Raw genomic sequence first — 19,777 nt, forward strand, 5'->3', positions numbered from 1 at the left:
GACATCTTACAGCAGGGAAGAGGTAGAACAAAGTCTCCACTAGTCTTTGCATGAGAAAAGCTACCACTTATAGCTCCTTGCCTGAGTTTGAGGGAAAGAGGGTAAGAGAATACACATACAGGAAGCAGTGATTGTTACAGGAAGAATAAAAGAAAGATCTAGAGTCTAGCCTGGCTGTGGGACTAAATGGGAAATCCAGGGTTAGCCTTGAACCAGGCTAGAAGGAAGCGAGCTACCAAAGAGGTTCCTACTACTTCTGCAGGAATCTGCCCTTCCTTTAGGGTGGAGTGCATCCTGCCTTTAGCATTCCCCTCTGAGAAAACAACAACTGAACAGAGAAGAAATTTTTCAGGTGGATTATGTGAGAGAGGGTGCTCCCAGTAGCTCTTGCTGCTATCCTACAGTCCCTGCTGGGTCTTTGATGAATTCACATAGGAAGGCACTCAATTAAGACTTAATGGTTGCCCTATAACATGTCAAGGACCCAGATGAGACACAGGAAAAGTGAGATGACTTCTGAGCAGGTTACCATCTCTAAAGCATAAGCTTCAAACCAGACTGGTCACTTCTGTAACCTGCATCAAGACTAGGGCACATGAGGCTCCAATGAATGCAAGCAGAGTTCAACTGACTAGGGCATCTCCCTAGGCTCTGTAATACAGACCTTGGCACAGGTGTGAGTGTGCAAGAGTTCAGGGCGCATATTTTGTTGCCCTGAATGTAACTGTCACTTTCAAGCAGCTGGAGAGAAATGTAGCTGCAGGTGGCAGACATAAGCATGGTTCCCAAGTGGCTGAGGCTTGGCATCAGCCCATGTTGTAAACGAAGCTCAACAGATACCAGAGAATGGAGAGGCCCTGACTCTTTGTGGGTCATCTCATCTCTCCCTATCACAAAATGGTCAAACTGGGAGGCAGTGCACATGCACAGAACTAGGTTTTTCTAAACAGATATGGAACATGTTTCTGATAAGTTATGAAGCATTTTCTAATCTGTAAAACAAGAGTGTAATGCACATGTGTCCACAAGGTGGCTGTGATGAGTTCTTCAGTAAGGAATGGAAAACATTCAGCATGTGCCTAAGACTTTGTAAGTGCTCAGTTATTATCAGCAGGAGTACCAATAATCTGAGAAGAGTTTAAGACATTTTGTCCAGGTGTGATGGCACATGTCTGTAATCCTTACACTCACGAAGCCAAAGCAGGAATTTAAGGCTAGCCTGGACTGAATAGCAAGGCTTTGTCTCAAAAAAACACAAACAGACATTTTAAAAAGTTGATTATCCATGTAGTAACAATTATCTATAACTTATATACTACTGAATTCAAGGAGTTTTCAAGCGGGATTATTCAAGTATCTTCCTGATTTCTCAAGGAAATAGGGCTTACCTGGAGGAGGCCGCCCATCATTTATGTTAAATGCTGTGGCAAATATGCCAAAGGGAAACGCTCCAATTCCAAAAGACATCTGGAAGCCACCATCTCCAAATCCAAATCCTTGAAATCCCTGTGTGAATGTAAATAAGAGGAAAATGAAAATAAGAAGAAAAATAAGCAAGTTTTCCCCACCCCTGTCAAATTCAGCACTTTCTGAATGTATGCACTCTACCACTGAGCTATACCACAAATTCTTTTTAAAAAACAGTCCTCAGTGAAGAATTTAGCTCAGTGACATAAGCACCTGCCTGGTCATGAGTTCAATTCCTGGTACCAAAAAATAAAACACAGTCTTCCTAAGTAGCCCATGTTGGACTCCAATTTGTGAACCCTCTGTTTCAGGCCTCTAAGTATCTAAGATTACAGGTGTCACTATACCCAATTTAACATGATACATCTTACATGTCATATTGCACATGGTACTCATCTCTCCTTTCTATCGTCTCCCACTGTTTCCAAGGTCTAGTGGGCAGGTTTTCCTCCCCACATAGCAGAGGAACTCTGATGTGCCCTTCTAGCCTTAGCTCCACACAATGGAGCTGTGAATAGAGGGAAAAAAGGACCACCTTGGACCAACAGTGAAATAGCAAAAGTCAGGGTTTTAAGATGTAAGGTTTTATTCTCATATTAGCCAGTAAAATTTCCTTGATAACAGACAACTAGCTTTATAACATACAACTAGCAATGACTCCCATACCCAATTATAAGGCAGCCATCAAAATAAATTATATATCATCCACAACAGCAAAAAAGGTAGAACTCTAACTAACCATCAATGGAAGTCATGATCATAAACTTGATTAACGTGCTCTCCAAAGACCATTATGCTGGTTTAATCTAACAAAACAATAAAGCTGTTGTGATTAAGTTACCAGACAAAACTATCTGAATACCCTCGTCGTAAATCTGTGACAGCTGCAGCCAGGTGTGGTGGCACACAGCTATAATCCCACTATTGAGGCTCCTTGTACAAAGATTGGTGCAAATTTGAGGCCAGTCTGACCACACACCAGGACCCTGTCCTAAAAAACCACAACCAACTGAATAATCAATCAAACAACAGCAACAAAATTCTAAAAAACCAAAACAAATAATGAAAGCGTAAACTAAAATCAACAAAAAAATCCAACTCCATGACAATACATAGGTACGTGAACAAGATATGGATAAACAGTTTTGAACTATCTTCACTGTGGTTACACAGAATTTAAAAAAAAAAATTTTTTTTTTTTTTTTGAGACAGGGTTTTACTGTACAGTTCAGTCTGGCCTTGCACTCACTACAATCCTTCTGCCTCCGCCTCTTGAGTGCTAGGCAAGCATCACCACACTAGCTCATCCTGTTTTTTTCTTGCACGTTTCATCACATCATTTTTCACATAAAAAGAATCAGTAAGAACAAGTGCAATCCAAAACTAGGGCAAATAAGCAATGGCACATGCCTATAATTTCAGTACTCTGGGAAGTTGAGGCAGGACTGCAAGTTTGAGGTCAGACTGGGCAACTTAGCTATTTAGCACGATTCTGTCTCAGGGAAAAAAAATTAAAAAGGGATAGGGATGTAGCTTAGTGTGAAGGCCCTGGGTCTTCTATCCCTAGTACTACTGAAAAATAAATAATCAGGTCAATCTGACCTGGAAACCCGCACTCTTTTTGGTTTTTGAGACAAGTCTCATTTTGTTGCTCAGACTGGCCTTGAACTTACAATATTTCTCCCTCAGCCTTGAGAGTACTAGAATTACAGGCATGTGTTATCACATCTGGCTCCATGTTCCTTTACTGCTATGCATATCTTACAAATTTGTTTCTCTTCCTCTGCATTCCTACTGAGATTTTTAGAGCAAATAACAAAAATAATAAAAACAAGAGAAAATACTGAGCCAGCTGTTCTCCACAGAAAGCTGACATTTGTGAAACTTTTATATGTGCCCACTCTCTGCCCCATACTGAGCAGCCTATCACGTGGCTGCAAACTTCCTTCTGGGCACACCACTTATAAAATTTAGTAGATGATTTAGTAAGAAAGGAAACCTACAGTGAAGAAAAACAGTTTCCATGTCCTCAGTACAGAAATGACTCCTACTCAGATCTAACATGGTTGAGTCTGATGGCTCTTGGGACTGAAGCTTCCTTTCTGGGGAAGATGTACTTGTTTCATCAGGAACCAGAGTTTCATTTGATTGCATCCTAAGGACTGATACTTCCTGCTTTCTTTGTAGCAATATCAATATAATTGTACAAGTCCTCCCATTTGGTAGGTTTGTAGAGAAAAGTATGTAAAAAGCATCACAGGTGGCTGCAGGTGCTCATGAAAACTAGAGCTGTGTGCCACAGTCATTAAGACCAGGGTTTTTGGCTTCCTGGGGCCACTGAGTTATGCTAATTATTAGTGCTCCAAGCAAAACCAGCACTTGATAAATTTAAGGATTGTTGCCTGTTGGTCAAGAGCAGAGACTTCAATACTAGATTTCAGCACTGTCTATGGAACTGGTACAAATTCACCTATCTGGGGTTGTTTCCTTTTCTGTTAAATGAGTTGATATGAGACTTAAATAAGATCATGCATTAAGGCTCTTAAAAGTTATTTATACATAATAATCATTTCATAAGTGTTCAATGCTAATATTATTAAGGGCAATTTGGAGAAGAGGCCCTCAATTTCTATCAAGATCCTTGAATTAATAATCTTATTGCTGGGAATTCTAAGTAAGTACAATAAATAAGAAAAAAAGTGCAAAGATTGTCACTATAGCATTATTTAAAAAGCAAAATGTGAAGGTAACTAAAAATCCTTCATATGGGCATGATGGGTCACACCCGTAATCCCAGAAATCAGGAGGCTGAGGCAGGAGGACAGATTTGAGTTCAAGGTTAGCCTGGACTATATAGTTTCAACTAGCAATAATTGTGCCTCAGATAAACCTCATTGGCTATGATACTGCCTCTGTACAAAGCTCAACTTGGACTATATAGTGAGTTTAAGACCAGCATGAACTTCAATAGTGTGATTCTGTTTCAAAAAAAAAAAAAAAACTTCAATAAGGAAAATCTAAATTATAATACATCTAATTTCAATGGAATAAGTGGCAGCCTTTAAAAATAATGACACTTCAGAACATCACAGAAAACTTTGTCAAAATTAAATTTGAAAGTAGCAAATAGGAGGGTGATGGCCATGTAAAAACATGGATACACAGCCTATAATACACAGCCTATACTGTACTTTAGGAAGTTGAGGCAAGATGATCACAAGTTCAAGCCCAACCTGGACAATTTATTATAAAATTTAGCAAGACCTTGTGTTGAGATAGAAACTAAAGGGGCCAGGGATTTAGCTCTGTGTCATAAGTATCTGCCTGACTGGCAAGCGCGAGGTTACGAGTTCCATCCCCAGTACAAAAAAAAAAAAAAAAAAAAAAAAAAAGGGAGGCTGGGGATATAATTCAGTACAAAGCCTTGCTTTCAAACTTTGGTACCACCAAAACAAAATAAACCCATCACCCACACTGTAAAAACAAATATACAACGTGTAGATGAAATGAACATAGAGAAATAAGAATATACTTTGAGTCAGGCATGGTGGCGCATGCCTGTAATCCCAGCACTTGGAAGGCAAAGGCTGGGAGATCTTTAGATCAGCTTGGGCTATGAAGTGAGAACAAGGCCAACCTGAATTACAAAGCGAGACCCAGTCTAAAAAAAAATATATTTTGTTCTGGGATTCCAGCAGTTTGAGTAAATGTCTTCAATATTTTAACCAAAAACTGCTGTTTTTTTTTTCCCTTTGAGTCAAGGTATTGCTATGTAGCTCTGGCTTGTCTTGAATTTACTTTTGTATGTGTGTGTGAGGTTTTTTTTTTGGGGGGGGGCGGTCTTTTTGAGACGGCTGGCCTTGAACTCATGGTAACCCTCCTGCCTCTGCCTCCTGAGTGCTGGGATTATAGGCATATATATGTGATATTGTGAATTAAACCATATTGAGCTACATCCCAGGCCTTTTATTTTTTATTTTTTTTTAAATTTTCAGATAGGTGACCAAGTCACCCAGGTTGGGTGACTAATGCCCCTAAGGCTCCCAGAATGCTGTTCATCACTATGACAGGCTAAGCACTGTTTTATTTGTTTTGAGACAGTGTCTTGCTATGGTAGTCCAGGCTGGCCTCTCATTTATAATCCTTCTGCCTCACCTTCCCAAGCATTCGGATTTTAGGCATGTGTTACCACACTCAACTAAAAAATTGGTTTTTAAACATTAATGTGTGTAGCTGGGCGTGGTGGCTCATGCCTGTAATCCCAGCACTCGGGAGGCTGAGGCAGGAGGATAGTTGTGAGTTCAAGACCAGCCTAGGCTACAAAGTGAGCTCAAGGCCAGCCTGAACTACACAGTGAGACCCTGTTTCAAAAAGACCAAAAAAAAGATTAATGTGCGATTTAAAAATGCACATTTTGAGCCAACAATTGTATCTGCTCAAAACTTTTAAATTCATCAAAGTATTTTTAAAATACAAAACTCTCCTGCCTATCATCTGCATTCTTAGAAGGCTGAAGCAAAATGATCACCTGAATTCAAGGCCAGCCTGAAATACATAGCAAGGGTGTCTCAAAAAACAAAACAGTACAAAAGGTGGGTATGGTAGTGCATGCCTATAATCCCAGCATCCTGAGGACCTCTGTGGATTTAAAGCCAGCTTGAACTGCATAGAAAAAAACAAACAAACAAAAAAACCCCAAACAGCTACATGTCTAAGGACATTACACATAAGGAAATTATGCTAAATTCATACACCTGAACATTAGTCATTAAAACATTACTGACAGCAGATCTTTAATTAAGTCTCAAACTATATTGAAATTATTCACTTGCCAGTATAAACTCCAAAAAGCAAGAATTTTTACTTTGTTCACTGATAACTCATCACTACCAAAATGTTCAGTCTATAGATGATGCTTACTACTTGGAGAATAAGTGAAATTTTAAGTTATAAAATAGGAGGCACACATTGAAGAAAAATATGTAAATATATGTCAATAAATAAGACAGTAAAATCAGTAGGTATGTAAGACATAAAAAAATAGGCATGAACCAAACAATTCTTTTTATTTTGTAAAGTAAGAAAAGAAAGAAAAAAGAAAAAATAGAAAAATGGAACAGAAAATAAATAAAAATGCTCCCAGTGGTAATTTCTGAACAGTGTGGGAATAAATGATTCTATTCTGCCACTTTTTCCTTTCTGTAATTTGCAAGTATTTCTTTATTTCTATAATCAAGGAGAAAAATGGATACAGAATCCCTATGATGAATGTTATCACTATATACCTAAAATGTACCTTTATTGGTACACTGATTTAAAAAAAAAAAAAGGACAAAAATGATAGGATTAATAGGGAAGCTTCTAAAGCCATAGACTCGTTTCTAGAAGTTTCTCTTAGAATGTTTCTCACCCCTCTATTTTCCGGCTCTGGTCTTTGGCCTTGAGGACGAGGAGGGGTCTTCTCTCTGAAAAGAAATGGTGTAGTTAGTCCATTGCAAAATGTCAAGTTGCTCAAATGAAAATTGGGTATTTTTTATTGATAGAGTCAGGGTACTCTTTCTTGCCTAGTATATAAACTTACACTGAATTAACTAAAAAATACTAACTCTTCATTCTACCTGTGATTGCTTTCCCTCACTCTATAGAGAACCAGGGTGAAAATCAGCTTGTTATGAGAGATATTCTTTAGGTTGCATTACAGTCTACCTCTTACAGAAATAATGGTCCAGAATGCTTTCCCTGTGCCTATATGATATTGGGCTTATGGAGATCAGAAATCTCAAACCTAAACTGAAACAGAGGATGGACTACCAGCTGAAGGAGTTGAAATTCTGGGTGTCTCTTTGATCTATCTCTACTAGTTTTAGCTTTATCTTTCATTATTCTTGGGCAAGTATCTCAAGCTATTCTTTTTATCTCTGAGTCTTATCTCTTCTGATCACTCATCTCACAAATGGTAGGCTGATGGTTTATTACATATCTGACACTAGGCAGGATGTTACCAGTAGTAAGACTGGTGACAATGGGACATATGAACATTCACAAGGCAGTGTGGAAAATGATTAACAAAATGTGAATGCTAATGATTAACAAAATGTGTCTTTAGGGCTGCTCATAAAAGATGGATTTAAATTAAGAGGAGATAGGCAGTAAATGATGGTTTCAGTGGGACTACGGAGGGTAGAAGAGATAGAACAGAGACTAAATACAAAAGCTGATGAAGATAAAAAGGCAAATCCATTTAATGAAAGTCCTTTTTTTTGAGACAGGGTCTCACTACATAGTTCAGGCTGGCTTTGAACTCACTATGGAGCCCAGGCTGGCCTTGAATGCACAGTGGATACTCCTGTCTCCATCTCCTGAGTGCTGGGATTATAGGCATGTGCCACCATGCCCACCATAAAAGTCCACTCTATCTCAGGTACGGGCTTGCTGGGTTGAGGAGGGAGAAGGGAAGAGATATTTTTGGAGAAGTTGAAGTTGCCAGACTATGAACAGTTCTTAGTATATAGACCTATAAAATGCTAGATGCTACCAACATCTTCATTTCTAGAAATTCCAAACTCCACAAAGCCACCTAGTCTCCTTGTTCACCCATACTTAATATATCACTGTTGCAGCAGCCTCACTTCTTGTAGACTCTCCTGCTATACAGCCTGCTCTACAGGCTGTAAAAAGTACTCTTTCATAGCACTTTTCACACTTGTGATTTTAATGTCTTGTGTACCGCTAGATTCCCAGAATCAGCACACAGCCTATCTACTGAAAGATGACATACAGTGGGCACTCTGTTTTAGCCCAGCAGGTGGCAACTTGGGACTCTCTCATTACCTGACCCTTCCCAGCTGACTCCCAGCTGGATTAAGACTGCCTCAGAATTGAGTAATCAAGTACCAGGTAGAGTGGTATCAGGGAGTGATGAAAGGAAGTAAACTTATATCCAAGGGGAGAAGTGGGTATGACATGCATCCCAAGTCCTCACCTGGGGTCCTGCTGCCCAGTGCTTCCTCTGCCATACAGTGGGATCACCTTGTCTCTGCTGATGCCAGCTTTGCAAACTGGACACACTTGTCTGTTAGGTCTGGTCTCCAACCACTATAAGCGGGAAAGAAAAATACAGAAATGGTCAAGAATCCATCAGAGTAATGGTCAGTTAGAGGCAGCAGGAGAATATTCGACTTCCGACTGGGAAATAACAGCACAAACAGGGAACACTTCAAAAAACTTAACTCTAATTCCTGCTCCTAGCAGTTAATAAATATTTACTAGTGGTGAAATAAAAATTGTCTTTAATACTATTATTTGTTTTTATTTTCTTGTACCACTGGATAGAAATTTCTGGGTTTGGCTTTTTTGTGTGTGGTAATGGGGACTGAACCTAGAGCCTTGCGCATGCAAGGCAAGAGCTCTACCCCTGAGCCACATCCCCAGCCTAATACTAATATACTTAAATTGACTTTTTTTTAAAACAGAGTCTCACTCTGTAATTCAAGCAGGCCTTGAGGGAACTCTCAGAAATTTTCCTGCCTCAGCCTCTGGAATGCTAAAGTTACAGGTGTGTACCACCATGCCTGGCTCTTAAAACAGGATTCTTCAAGTTTTGTTTTTCATTAGGGATCACCAGCCATACAGCAGGAAGGAACTGTAAGCATGAGGCTGCCAAAGGGTCTAATCTTAGGTTAGACTATTGATTATTAGTGTGACAAACTAAATTTCTGCCTTTACAAGGCATAGTGATACATGACTTTAATCCCAATTCTCTGGGAGGCTGAGGCAGGATGATGGCAAATTTAATTAAGGCCAGTTTGGGTAATTTAGGTATTATCTCAAAATAAAAAATTAAAAGACACAGGGATAAAAGAGAGGGAGAAAGAGGAACAGGGAGAGGGAGAGGAAGAGGGAGGAGAGGAAGAGGGAGGGAGGGAGAGAAGGAGAGAGGGAGAGAGGGAGAGACAGACAGAGACAGAGAGAAAGACAAAGATATAACTTAGTCCAAAAGAGATGAGGTTCAATCCCCAGTACCACAAAAACAAACAACCCTCTACCTTCCCCAAAGGATTGACTATAGTATATCCACATGTAAGTACTATTTTTCTATGATTTCAGATTTTTATACCATTTCCTCAACAACTGTGTATCCCAGAAGTCAGCACTTTGGCATAAGTTAATCATCTTTTGGTGATATACTGTGTGTTAAAGAAGAACTTTTAGGGGCTGGGGATTTAGCTCAGTGGCATAAGTGCCTTCCTTGCAAGCAGGTAGTCATGAGTTCGATCCCCTGTACCAATAAAAAGAAAAAAGACAAAAAAAAAAAATTGTAAGAAGAACTTTTAGTTGGGGTGGTGGTACATGCCTGTAATCCCAGTGGTTGGGAGGCAGAGGAAGGAGGATCATTACATGCCAGCCTGTACTACGCAGGAAGTTCAAAGCTAGTCTGAATTACACAGCCTATCTCAAAAAACAAATGACAACAGACAAAACAAAAAAAAAGGGAAAAATTTTAAAAATCATATAAATTTGATTACAGTTGCTTATAAACTCTCATTGATTTTTGAAGTTTCTTTTTTTTTTTTAACCAGTACCAGGGATCGAACTCATGACCACAGGCTTACAAGGCAGGCGTTTATGCCACTGAGCTAAATCCCCAGCCCCACTCTCAATGCTTTTTGCATTCAACTATTTCTTTCAATATCAAAAACACTAAAATCCTGTTTTGGGTTCCCAGACCTTTTCACTGGATACATTAAAAGTATTTTGCTTTACTTCTTTGTTTTTTTTTTGAGATAGGATCACTCTATGTCAGAGATGGTGAACTTTTTAGAGCTCTCACTGACACAAACAGCCTGCCTGCAGCATGTGTGCCATAAATTTGTTATCACTCTCCTACATTGTCCAGGTTGGGCTTAGATTTGCTATGTATCCCAGGTTGGCCTCGAATTTGAGATTCCCTGCACCAGCCTCTCAAGTGTTGGGATTAAAAGGTATGTACCACCACACTTAGCTTGTGTTAATTTTTTGAAAAACAAATATCCCAGAGGCTAAGACAGGAGAATCATTGCAAGTTAGAGGCTGGCTATAAAGCAATACTCTGTCTCAAAAAACAAACAAAAATGATAAAACATGCTAAAAAATGATAAAACCTATATTATCTTTATAGATTGTAGATAAATTCATATGTATTTTTTCTCAACTTTTATTTTATTTTTGATGCTAGGGAGAAAACTCAGGGTTTTCATATACTGTATCACTGGGCTATATCCCCAACCCTTCAATATTTATTTTGTAACATAAATTACACCTTTAGACTCAATGATGTGAGATTTATTACATGATTGTGACTATAGGATAGGGTTCCAGGAATACAGTGACAACACCATTTAATTATTATCTACTTTCTTTATAAGACTGTTGCTATCTCCAAAACCTACATTATATGCTTTTCCTAATAAGTTCACAAGCAACACGTTCTATCAGGTTCTACTAGGAGTCAAGACTGCTCAGCCCTATCTCCCCCTTCTTTCTCCCATCCAGATTCTGAGGCTTAACATATCTGGAAACTTGTCCTACGCCACTTTTGGGTATGGCCACCTGTAAGTGTGGTACTCTACTGCACGCAACTATGGAAGTAACCAAGTGGCAGTGATAACTTATACATAACTGTGACTGCCAGGCCCAGTTCTGTCTCATTTCACTGGTGTTTAGGTCTTGGTGAATGTAACTGGCTTTTATAATAATCTAAACCCAAGAAAACAGACTTTCCTTCCTCACAAAAGCTGTCACGAAAAATGTTTATCCCATCATCATTTTCAAAACCTTTAAAAATAGGAGGACTGTTGATAGGAGGGAAGATATTTCTCAAAAATAAAGAGGATGTAATGTTTTATCAAATCTAACCTAACTTAAAATGAAGAACTGAGACTACTGAAGTGGTGGCCTGCTAAGGCCACAGTGGCCACTGAGAGCAGAGTGAGGACAATCCTGGGTACTACAATGACCTCTTATTTCATTACATGCCTACTAGTAGACAGGTGTATAAAAAGGGTGGGGGAGCAATAAGCAAGCAAATGAGTCCAGAAACAGGGGAGATTACAGTTTCTGACAGCAGTCTCCTGAGACCAGAGCTGTCTTGTGCAACCATAGCTGATGAAAGACACAGTAAAATGGAATGCATCTTACCTGATGTAAACACGGCCAACTGCCAGAGTCCCCCGGGGAACCAGTTATCGAAGAGAAAGGGAAAAGGAAAAAAAAAGGCTTTCATTAGCAGAAACACTTGATCAATATGGTGGAAGTACCAGAATGGAAAAACTAGGGAAAATCAGGGCATTACATTCCCACTGAGGGATTACTGGGATCAGAAATTAGACATCACAGGCAAGTAAGACAGTGGAGATAAGACCCCAGTCTCCACCTCTGGTATCCTACTACACGTGCAAGCCCCTAAGGTCCAGATCATCCAGATAGCCTTCAGCAGTTACAGCCTCTGAAAAAATCCAAAAGCTAAGTATCTTCTGTAGAAAAATTCACAGGCATTCTAATTCAGTGCATGAAAGCAAGTTAGAGGCTTGCTATTTTATTTCCCAATTTTAGTGGGTTCATAGCTACCTCAGGCTCACGAAGGAAGTATGGACTCCCAGGTAGCTCAGATCCAGTTGGACAGTCTTCAGGCTGTCCTCTGCCTTATAGTTCTGCTAGCAGGAAGTATGTTAAAAAGTTCAGGCCTACTCTAACAATATCACTGAGGAATGGTAAGGATGGGGAAGGTACCTGACAGAGCGACCCACAGCTTAGAGAGCTGCTGTTCAATGTCTCATTTTTCAAAGGAGGAAATCAAAGCTCAGAAACATGTACCAGAACTAAAAACAGTCTCAGAATTCTAATTTACAGTCCTTTCAACAGCCAGCACCACATGGAAAAAAAAAAACTGGCATTTACAGAATTGAAGGAAAAGATTCAAGATTTTTAATAACTCTTCTTATTACTTAATTCATTCAAATAGGCATACTGCACACCTGCTATTCACTAGGGCATTCGAAAATGCAGATATGGTTTTGGTCCCTCACATATTATATGTATTCACTACCTGAGTAAACCATGGACTCCGGATAGCTCCTTTCCCAATTCCTAAACCAATTCAGTTTCATAAACCAGATATAAAATTTTTCTGGACAAAACATATGCCTCATATCTGACTCCAATTTTAACTTTTCAGTGCCATTCTAACCAGAGTGGAGTGTCATGCAAATCATGGCAGATTCTTTTTGGTAGCTTTTCACAAAGGTTCTCTCAGTGAGAAGTAGAAGAGAATGAATGACCCTCAGAGGAAAGTTTAGGATTCCTTCCATTTATTAAGCACCTACTGTGTGGTAGGATGTGGCTGAACACCTTTTCATTTACTAATGTCACTGGATGGTCACATTAACCTACTAGAGGGTACAATTATCTTCATTTTATAGATGAGGAAAATAAAGTACTGTGCAGAGAAGCTAACAGATTTGCCCAAAGACAGACCACCTACTCTGGAAACAACTGTATCATTTTGAAACCCATGTTCTTTTCAATGGTTCTTTGCTTCTTTTTTTTTTTTTTTTTTTTTTTTTTTTTGGTATTGGGGACTGAACTCACAATCTCATGCTGGCCAGGCAGGCGCTTACACCATTGAGCTAAATCCCCAGCACCCCCTCTCTTTTTATCTGGTACCAGGGATTGAACTCATGACCTTGTGCTTGCCAGACAGTGGCACTGGGCCACTGAATTATATCCCCAGCTGCCTCTTAATTCTTAATTCTGTCACTCCTTAACTTGATTTTATGGTATTCTGAAGTATTTACAATTTGATACAGCTGACAACAACAGTTTCACAAAGATTAGGGCAGGCCATCTGAGAACAACAATAACATCTCTGCACAATTCTATTAATTACCAATAACTTTATCTTTTATACTAATGCCAAGTTAAACTTCTCTAAATATTGCTTAAATGATTCTCATTTTTTACTACTTTCCTATAAAAAATATTCATTAGCTCTATGTTCTCTCAGTCAAATCAGGTTTGATAATCTGGTCCAACCCTTTACAACTGGTTGTTTTTTTCTAATATGTCTAGCCTCCTGTGCAGGGGGCTTAAGAGGTATACACTAGCTTCATGGCCTCAGAGAATACCAAAAGGGCACATGACTGTTCTTGGAAATTGCCAGCCTTGGGATGGCATGGACTTTTTGTCTTATTTGCCATTCATACCCATCTACTTTCAAGGTTCCTCTTCCTTTTTTCAAGGTTCAGCCCAAAAATCTCAGGAGACAAGAAGCAAAACTCAACATTCTCCCAGATTCTCAGAGCTGACAGGAGCTTCTATAGCCATCAAGTCTGAAATGGACAAAGATCCTGACCCTTCATTTTGATGCACACAAAATAGTGATGATTATGGTCAGCTAACACATAATATTTGCTGCTTGTTACGTACTGTTCTAAGCCTTTTATATATTTTGGAACATTTATTACTCACAGATAGCCCAATAAAATGAGACAGAGTGTGTATAAGCACCTTGTCCAAGGTCAATTAACAGGAAAGTGGCAGAGTCAAGATTTGTGGGGAGGAAATATGGTTCTACAAGTCATTGGCACAACCATTATGCTATACTGTCCCTACTTCTAGGTTCAGCACATCATGTGGCAGGTATTAGTATCACTAAGTGGTATTACTACTGGAGAAATGGGGAGAAGCAACCCAGTGTGAGGACAGTATTTGCTCAAGGTCACCCAGCTTAGCAGCAGCAGGGTACCTAGGTCTTCTGCCCCTTTGGCCTAAGTATATTAGGACCCAAAGAGAGTGAGAAGTCTTCTATTCTTAAACTGCACAGGGCCATGGGCTTTCCAAACTTTGCAGCAAGACCTCTGAGATGGCAGCAGGGATACTGACCAGAAGAGGTGGCCACACAGGCTGATGACGGCGTCCTTGGCTGTATCCAGGCATATGTTGCACTCGAAGGTGCTGTCTTGGCTTCCGCTCTCACCACTGCCATTGCTGCTCCCACTGGGTCCCCCTGCACTGGAGTTCTCAGGGGATGCAGAGGCTGAGGGCCCCTTGCTTGCCATCCTTGGCTATCAGCAAATCTCTGAGTGAAGAGTCTCTCCAGGAAAATCCTGAAAGGCAGAAAGCCCTCGATTGTCCACTTCTGTGGCCACTTCCCCTGGCTTTCATGCAAATACTCCCATCTTCTCTCAGTAACAAAAGTGATGGTGACTAAATTACTGAGCAGACTTTCCAGAGGGATGCTGAGAACAACAGCTGTTGGTGGTACCCATGAACTTGTCATGAATGTGGCCCAGAATATATTCTGCAAATAAGCTGCAAGAATCCTGAACAGCTTCCAGATGGTGCTTCATGGAAGCTGTCATTATCTTTATTCTGTGATACCCAACCAAGATGATAAATGCATGCTCAATTAAATTGAACTTTCAGGCTGTCCTCTAATGTTGGACAGCCTCTAAATTGGCCAAGACAGGAAAATCTGCTCGTTTGTGATTGATATATTTCACAATTTAAAGATATTCCTATAACTGTAAAAAGTTAGGAGGGTCCAGATAATGGTTTTCCACATTGCAATCGTTTTTATTCTTCCTTTTGCCATGCTGGCATATCACCTATCTTGTCTGAATTTATCAACATTTTATTCTTATTACATTAAAAGAAAGTTACATCACTGCTGTAAATGAAAAACAAGTATTATTTATAAGTAAAGACAGGTATAAATGCAATGAAGAAAAAGTTACTTATCCTTACACCAAGTTACATGGTACACTCACGCTATGCTCTGGGCAATACTGATCTGGTTCCTATCTCTTCAGTGAACTATAGCCTGAGTTACTTTGGCTACCATGGAACTGAGACTGGGACTCATGATACCCCGTTTGTATTTAAACCACTTACTACTGCAAACCAAGCTGGCCGCCAAAGCCTTTGAACTCTGAACTACATCTTAAGCTCTGAACTAAAATTTTAAGTTGCCTAGTCTGGGCTCAAACTTGTGATCTTTTTGCCTCAGCCTGCCATAATGTTGGCATTATAGGTGTGTACCAACTAGCATGCCCTGCTGAAATGAACCACTGTTGACTAACACTTCCAAGTCAAAGAACCAGCTGGGAGTATAACAAGGACAAGACCAGCACAAAGGGATACCCACAAGTCTTGTGTATTAAGAATCTGTTGGGAGGCTGGCTGATCTGGCCATCCTCATCTCAGAAATTCCAAGTAGAAAAGTACTGACTTGCTACCATAGTCAGAGAGCTGGAGTCTTAGTGCTGGTCTTCCCCAAGGTTCCACTTGCTAGAAGAAGTCAGGTATGCTCTGCTGGCCTTATTTTTTTCACATATAAAAACAGATTTTGGACTATATGGTGGCCCCAGGCCACTGCCTTCTAGCATTTATAACTGGGCCACTCCAATTCATCTCATCCTCTGTCTCCAAAACAAGCAGCTTCTCCATAAACGTAGGACTCACCACTGGAGCACCAGAAGACCACCTCGATTTCAGCTTTCAAAGTTCAAAGAGGTAAAGATCAAATATGCTGCAGTTTTCTCAGACCAAGAAGTCTCCACTGAGTCTTCACAGAGCAGACTCAGCGCTCTGGGCTCATGAGAAACTCTCACTAAGATAGCAGCTCAGAGACTCCAGCAGGGAGAAGAGCCAACTCACCGCCACGTTTTCACTTGGTTACATCATTTTACGTGATGTCCCAGAAGGGCATGTGGCTGCTGACAGAACTAGTGCCTTGGTAGCCTCAGCTTTAAGACCTCCCTGATCAAGAGCTCCCTCCTTTTTCCATATATATCAGCTCTCTTTACCTAAGTAAACTTGTTTTTCTAGACATGCCGGCGGAAGAATCCTAAGTACTTGACCCACATGCATCCTCCCCAACCACTTACGGTGTTGGGGGACTGAATTTAGAGCCTCATACATGCTAGGCAAGCACTCTACTGCTGAGCTGTACCCCTAGAATTGGTGTCTACTTTATCTTTTGAAATTATTCACTATGTAAAAGATGAGGAAAAGACTATCATAAAGTCAAGCTCGCCAATCAATTTTAACAATAACCTCTTGACCTGATTCAATGGGAAATGCATAGCATCATCAATGAAGCATTTTTGACTTGAAACAAAGACTCTAATTAACCTACAGAAATTACAGATTTACAGAAAATAAGGATACATATATTAATTCCAGAGGATATAATCAGCCAGCTCCAACTACAGGAATAAATAATTCAAGTTCGCCAATAAATAAATAACACTGGTAGGGCTCAGAGTTAAAGGCTAAAATATAAGATATAGTAATCACTTGCAGAGTGTGGATTTTGCTAGAATCAGATTCAAATAAGTCAATTATAGAATGACATCTATGAAATCTCTGACAAAAACTGCATTTTGTTTTTGTAGCAGATGATATATGATAAACTGTTGAGAAAATAAAATCAATCTAGTTGACAACAAAAAAGAATTATATTTAGCTGAGTGTGGTGATACATGCCGTAATCCCAGTAATCTGGGATGTGGGAGGAGGACCACAAAAGTCCAGCCATGGCAATTTAGGAAGACCCCTAAAACAAAAAAGTACTAGAGATAGATATAGATTATTTATAAATATAGATATAGATATAATCTTTTGAAATCTGACAAGAGTAAAGTACATTTAAAAAATTTCCTTGATTTAGGTGTGTGGTGAAGGCCTAATAACTATAGTACTCGAGAGGCTGAGGTAGTAGAATTATGAATTCAACACTACATAGTAGTTTAAGGCTAGCCTGGACTATACAGTGAGCCTATCTTTAAAAAAAAAAAAAAAAAATTAGCTGGGGGACGGGGCCCAGGGATATGGCACAGTGCCTGCCTGGCAAGTGCAAGGTCCTGAGTTCAATTCCTAGTACCAAAAAAAAAAAAAAAAAAGTTGCCTGCACTGTTCAAATCCTGACTCCATTACTGCTTGGCCATGTGGCCTGGTATATTCCTTGCTGGCTTTAATTTCTTTTTTAATCTAAAAAGTGAGGGTATCATGCCTCCTACAGGGCTTTGAGATAACACAGCTCCCACAGCAGGAGGGGCTGCTGGTGCTAAAGAGTCTCACATATAAACCACTGACCTTGGTTACCATCCTCTCTACTCTTGGGATTCAACAAGCCTGGGCAGTCCATACTCCCGCACACAAACATAAGCAACAAACTGGGGTCAAGGCAGGTGTCAAGGAGGAATGGTCAGGACATAATCACATGTCAGCTCACTGTTTGCAAGGTGTGACAGAGACAGGATTGTATGTCCAAACTTACATCATATTACTCTCATTCTAATTCTTGTTAGACTGACTATGTGGTCCCTTCCCTGGGCTCTAGAACGTCATTCTAGTTGGCACTCTAATATTTGCTGAATCAATGATACAGGCATGCATGATTGTCTTGGTCAACTGCCAGAACAGTGGCTAATAAACCTTCTGCGCAACATATCCTGGGCTCTAGAGCCATACAAACATCCTTGAAGCATCTTCTATTTACCTCTTCTCTAACTACATGCACAGGAACTTAACCACATGAGAGTGACACGGCAGAGATGAGTAGGCTCCACTGGACACCATCTATAGACATCTGTGGAACAATGTGGCAACAGCCTCATGGGCCCTGTAGTGCTAGGACAGGACCCAGAAAAGAGGGTCCTGACTGGATCAGGAACTGGACAAGGGAAAGAGGAAAACAGACCCTTAGCGTGCCTGAGCTGCTGTCCTACTAAAAGCAGTCTATAGACTTTGACATGATCACATAGCAACCATGATGTGGCTAGTTCTGTGTTCTGTCCCCTGCCATGTGTGTGTGTGTGGAGGTATCTATACTGCCCAAATTGGTCTTGAGTTTTGGGTTCAAGTAACGCTCCTACCTTGGTCTCCTGAGTTCTGAAATCTGTATTTTGTTAATGTGTTCCTCCCTCTACCCTGAATGATTTTCTGATGAGCAGTTTCAGAAACATAGTTCTAGAATAGGGTGAACTCTACCAAAAATAAACAGCAATAATACCAGCAAAACACAGTGTTTGACAGAGACAGTAACTTCAGGGCCTATCCTTCTGAATGTGTAACACTTGTCTCCAGTCCACAGGGATTGCAAAAAGGTTAGATAAACTGGGGTGGGAGACAAGTCTGCTGAGATCTTAGACTAGACAGCACTTAGTCCATCTGAGACACAAATGACCACTTAAGAAACAAGTTCCATGCTGTGTATGGTAGCACAAGCCTGTGGTCCCAGAACTCAGGAGGCTATGGTAGTTATTGAAGGTCAGCCTGGGCTACATAGTGAGACCTTGTCACAAAAACAAAACAAAACAAAACAAAACAAAAAACAAAACAAAACAAAACAAAACTTCCAAAAAAGAAATAAGGTTACCTTTACTTTTGTAAAATATTCAATTTATATTACCAGCATGACCTATGAGACTAAGGCAGATTGGTAATACTTAATGATCTGTTAAGAGTACACAGTCTGATTATGACTGATCCAGCATCCTCACTACTACCTTCCCAAAGTTGGCCTTTGTTCTGCCTGCCCTGGCCCACTTTATAGAAACTGAGTAAGCAAGAGAATATCCCTGCGCAGGAACCACAAAAGAACTCAATCTCATAAGGAAATTTCTTTCAGTATTCTTGTGGTCAGCTCTCAGGTTCTAGCAAACTGCAGAAATTCATAATTTGCCTTCTTGGTCCCATATAACTCAAAGAATTCCTCGACCAGGTACATAGAGGCACCTAGAAATGTTAATCTTAGTTACAAAGGTGACTAATTTGGGTAAAAACAACTCACATGATCCCAGCAATTGTCTTGTTTCTTTGAGCATGTCTGTATATACAGAAGCTTTCTGCCAGGAACCTTGGTATGACTGAGCCTGTCTGTGCAGCTCATTAGGCTGCTGCTAAAGTGTAGGCAAAGATGAGATTCCAAGAATGTCCATTTTATGCTCATAGAAGGTGAAGTAGGAAGAAACAAGTAAGTCAACTGGAACTTGGAACACACAGAAAGCAGCTCTAGAATTTTAGAGAATAAATGGTGTTTAGGTCCCTATGCTAGTCCTCAGAGACCTGTGCCTCAAATACAAGACTAATGACATGAAAGGCTTTAAAGATACAGAAAGATGCAAAAGGCTGAGAAAGTAGAGAAGGCTTTGCTAGGAATGGTGGCTTGTTAGGAGCAGCACTGGTTCTTTCTCTGGTAGCCTGTAAGTTCCTTATGTACTCAACCATGCTTTATCACTTTCAAAGATATATAAATGGGGCTGGAGAT

General features: G+C 40.0%; 1 protein-coding gene and 1 pseudogene across 2 annotated transcripts in view; both read right to left on the minus strand.

Annotated features, from left to right (window-relative positions):
• Rnf185 (ring finger protein 185) overlaps window positions 1-19,777 on the minus strand; it is a 39,288-nt gene that overhangs the window by 2,918 nt on the left and 16,593 nt on the right. The window contains exons 2-6 of one of the 2 annotated variants that reach the window (XM_003478302.5): window positions 14,386-14,609; window positions 11,644-11,662; window positions 8,450-8,562; window positions 6,878-6,932; window positions 1,389-1,506 (exon numbers count right to left, since the gene is read on the minus strand). In XM_003478302.5, coding sequence (XP_003478350.1) covers window positions 1,389-1,506; window positions 6,878-6,932; window positions 8,450-8,562; window positions 11,644-11,662; window positions 14,386-14,561 — 481 coding nt within the window. In that variant the 5' untranslated portion in view covers window positions 14,562-14,609. Of the gene's footprint in view, window positions 1-1,388; window positions 1,507-6,877; window positions 6,933-8,449; window positions 8,563-11,643; window positions 11,663-14,385; window positions 14,610-19,777 lie in introns of those variants that run through there. The other variant, XM_013142120.2, reaches the window with a different exon arrangement.
• LOC111754053 (U4 spliceosomal RNA) lies at window positions 4,313-4,391 on the minus strand (annotated as a pseudogene).

Source organism: Cavia porcellus, unplaced genomic scaffold, assembly GCF_034190915.1.
Source record: "Cavia porcellus strain 051 isolate PalLab524CR breed Dunkin Hartley unplaced genomic scaffold, mCavPor4.1 scaffold_16, whole genome shotgun sequence".
Taxonomy (NCBI): domain Eukaryota; kingdom Metazoa; phylum Chordata; class Mammalia; order Rodentia; family Caviidae; genus Cavia; species Cavia porcellus.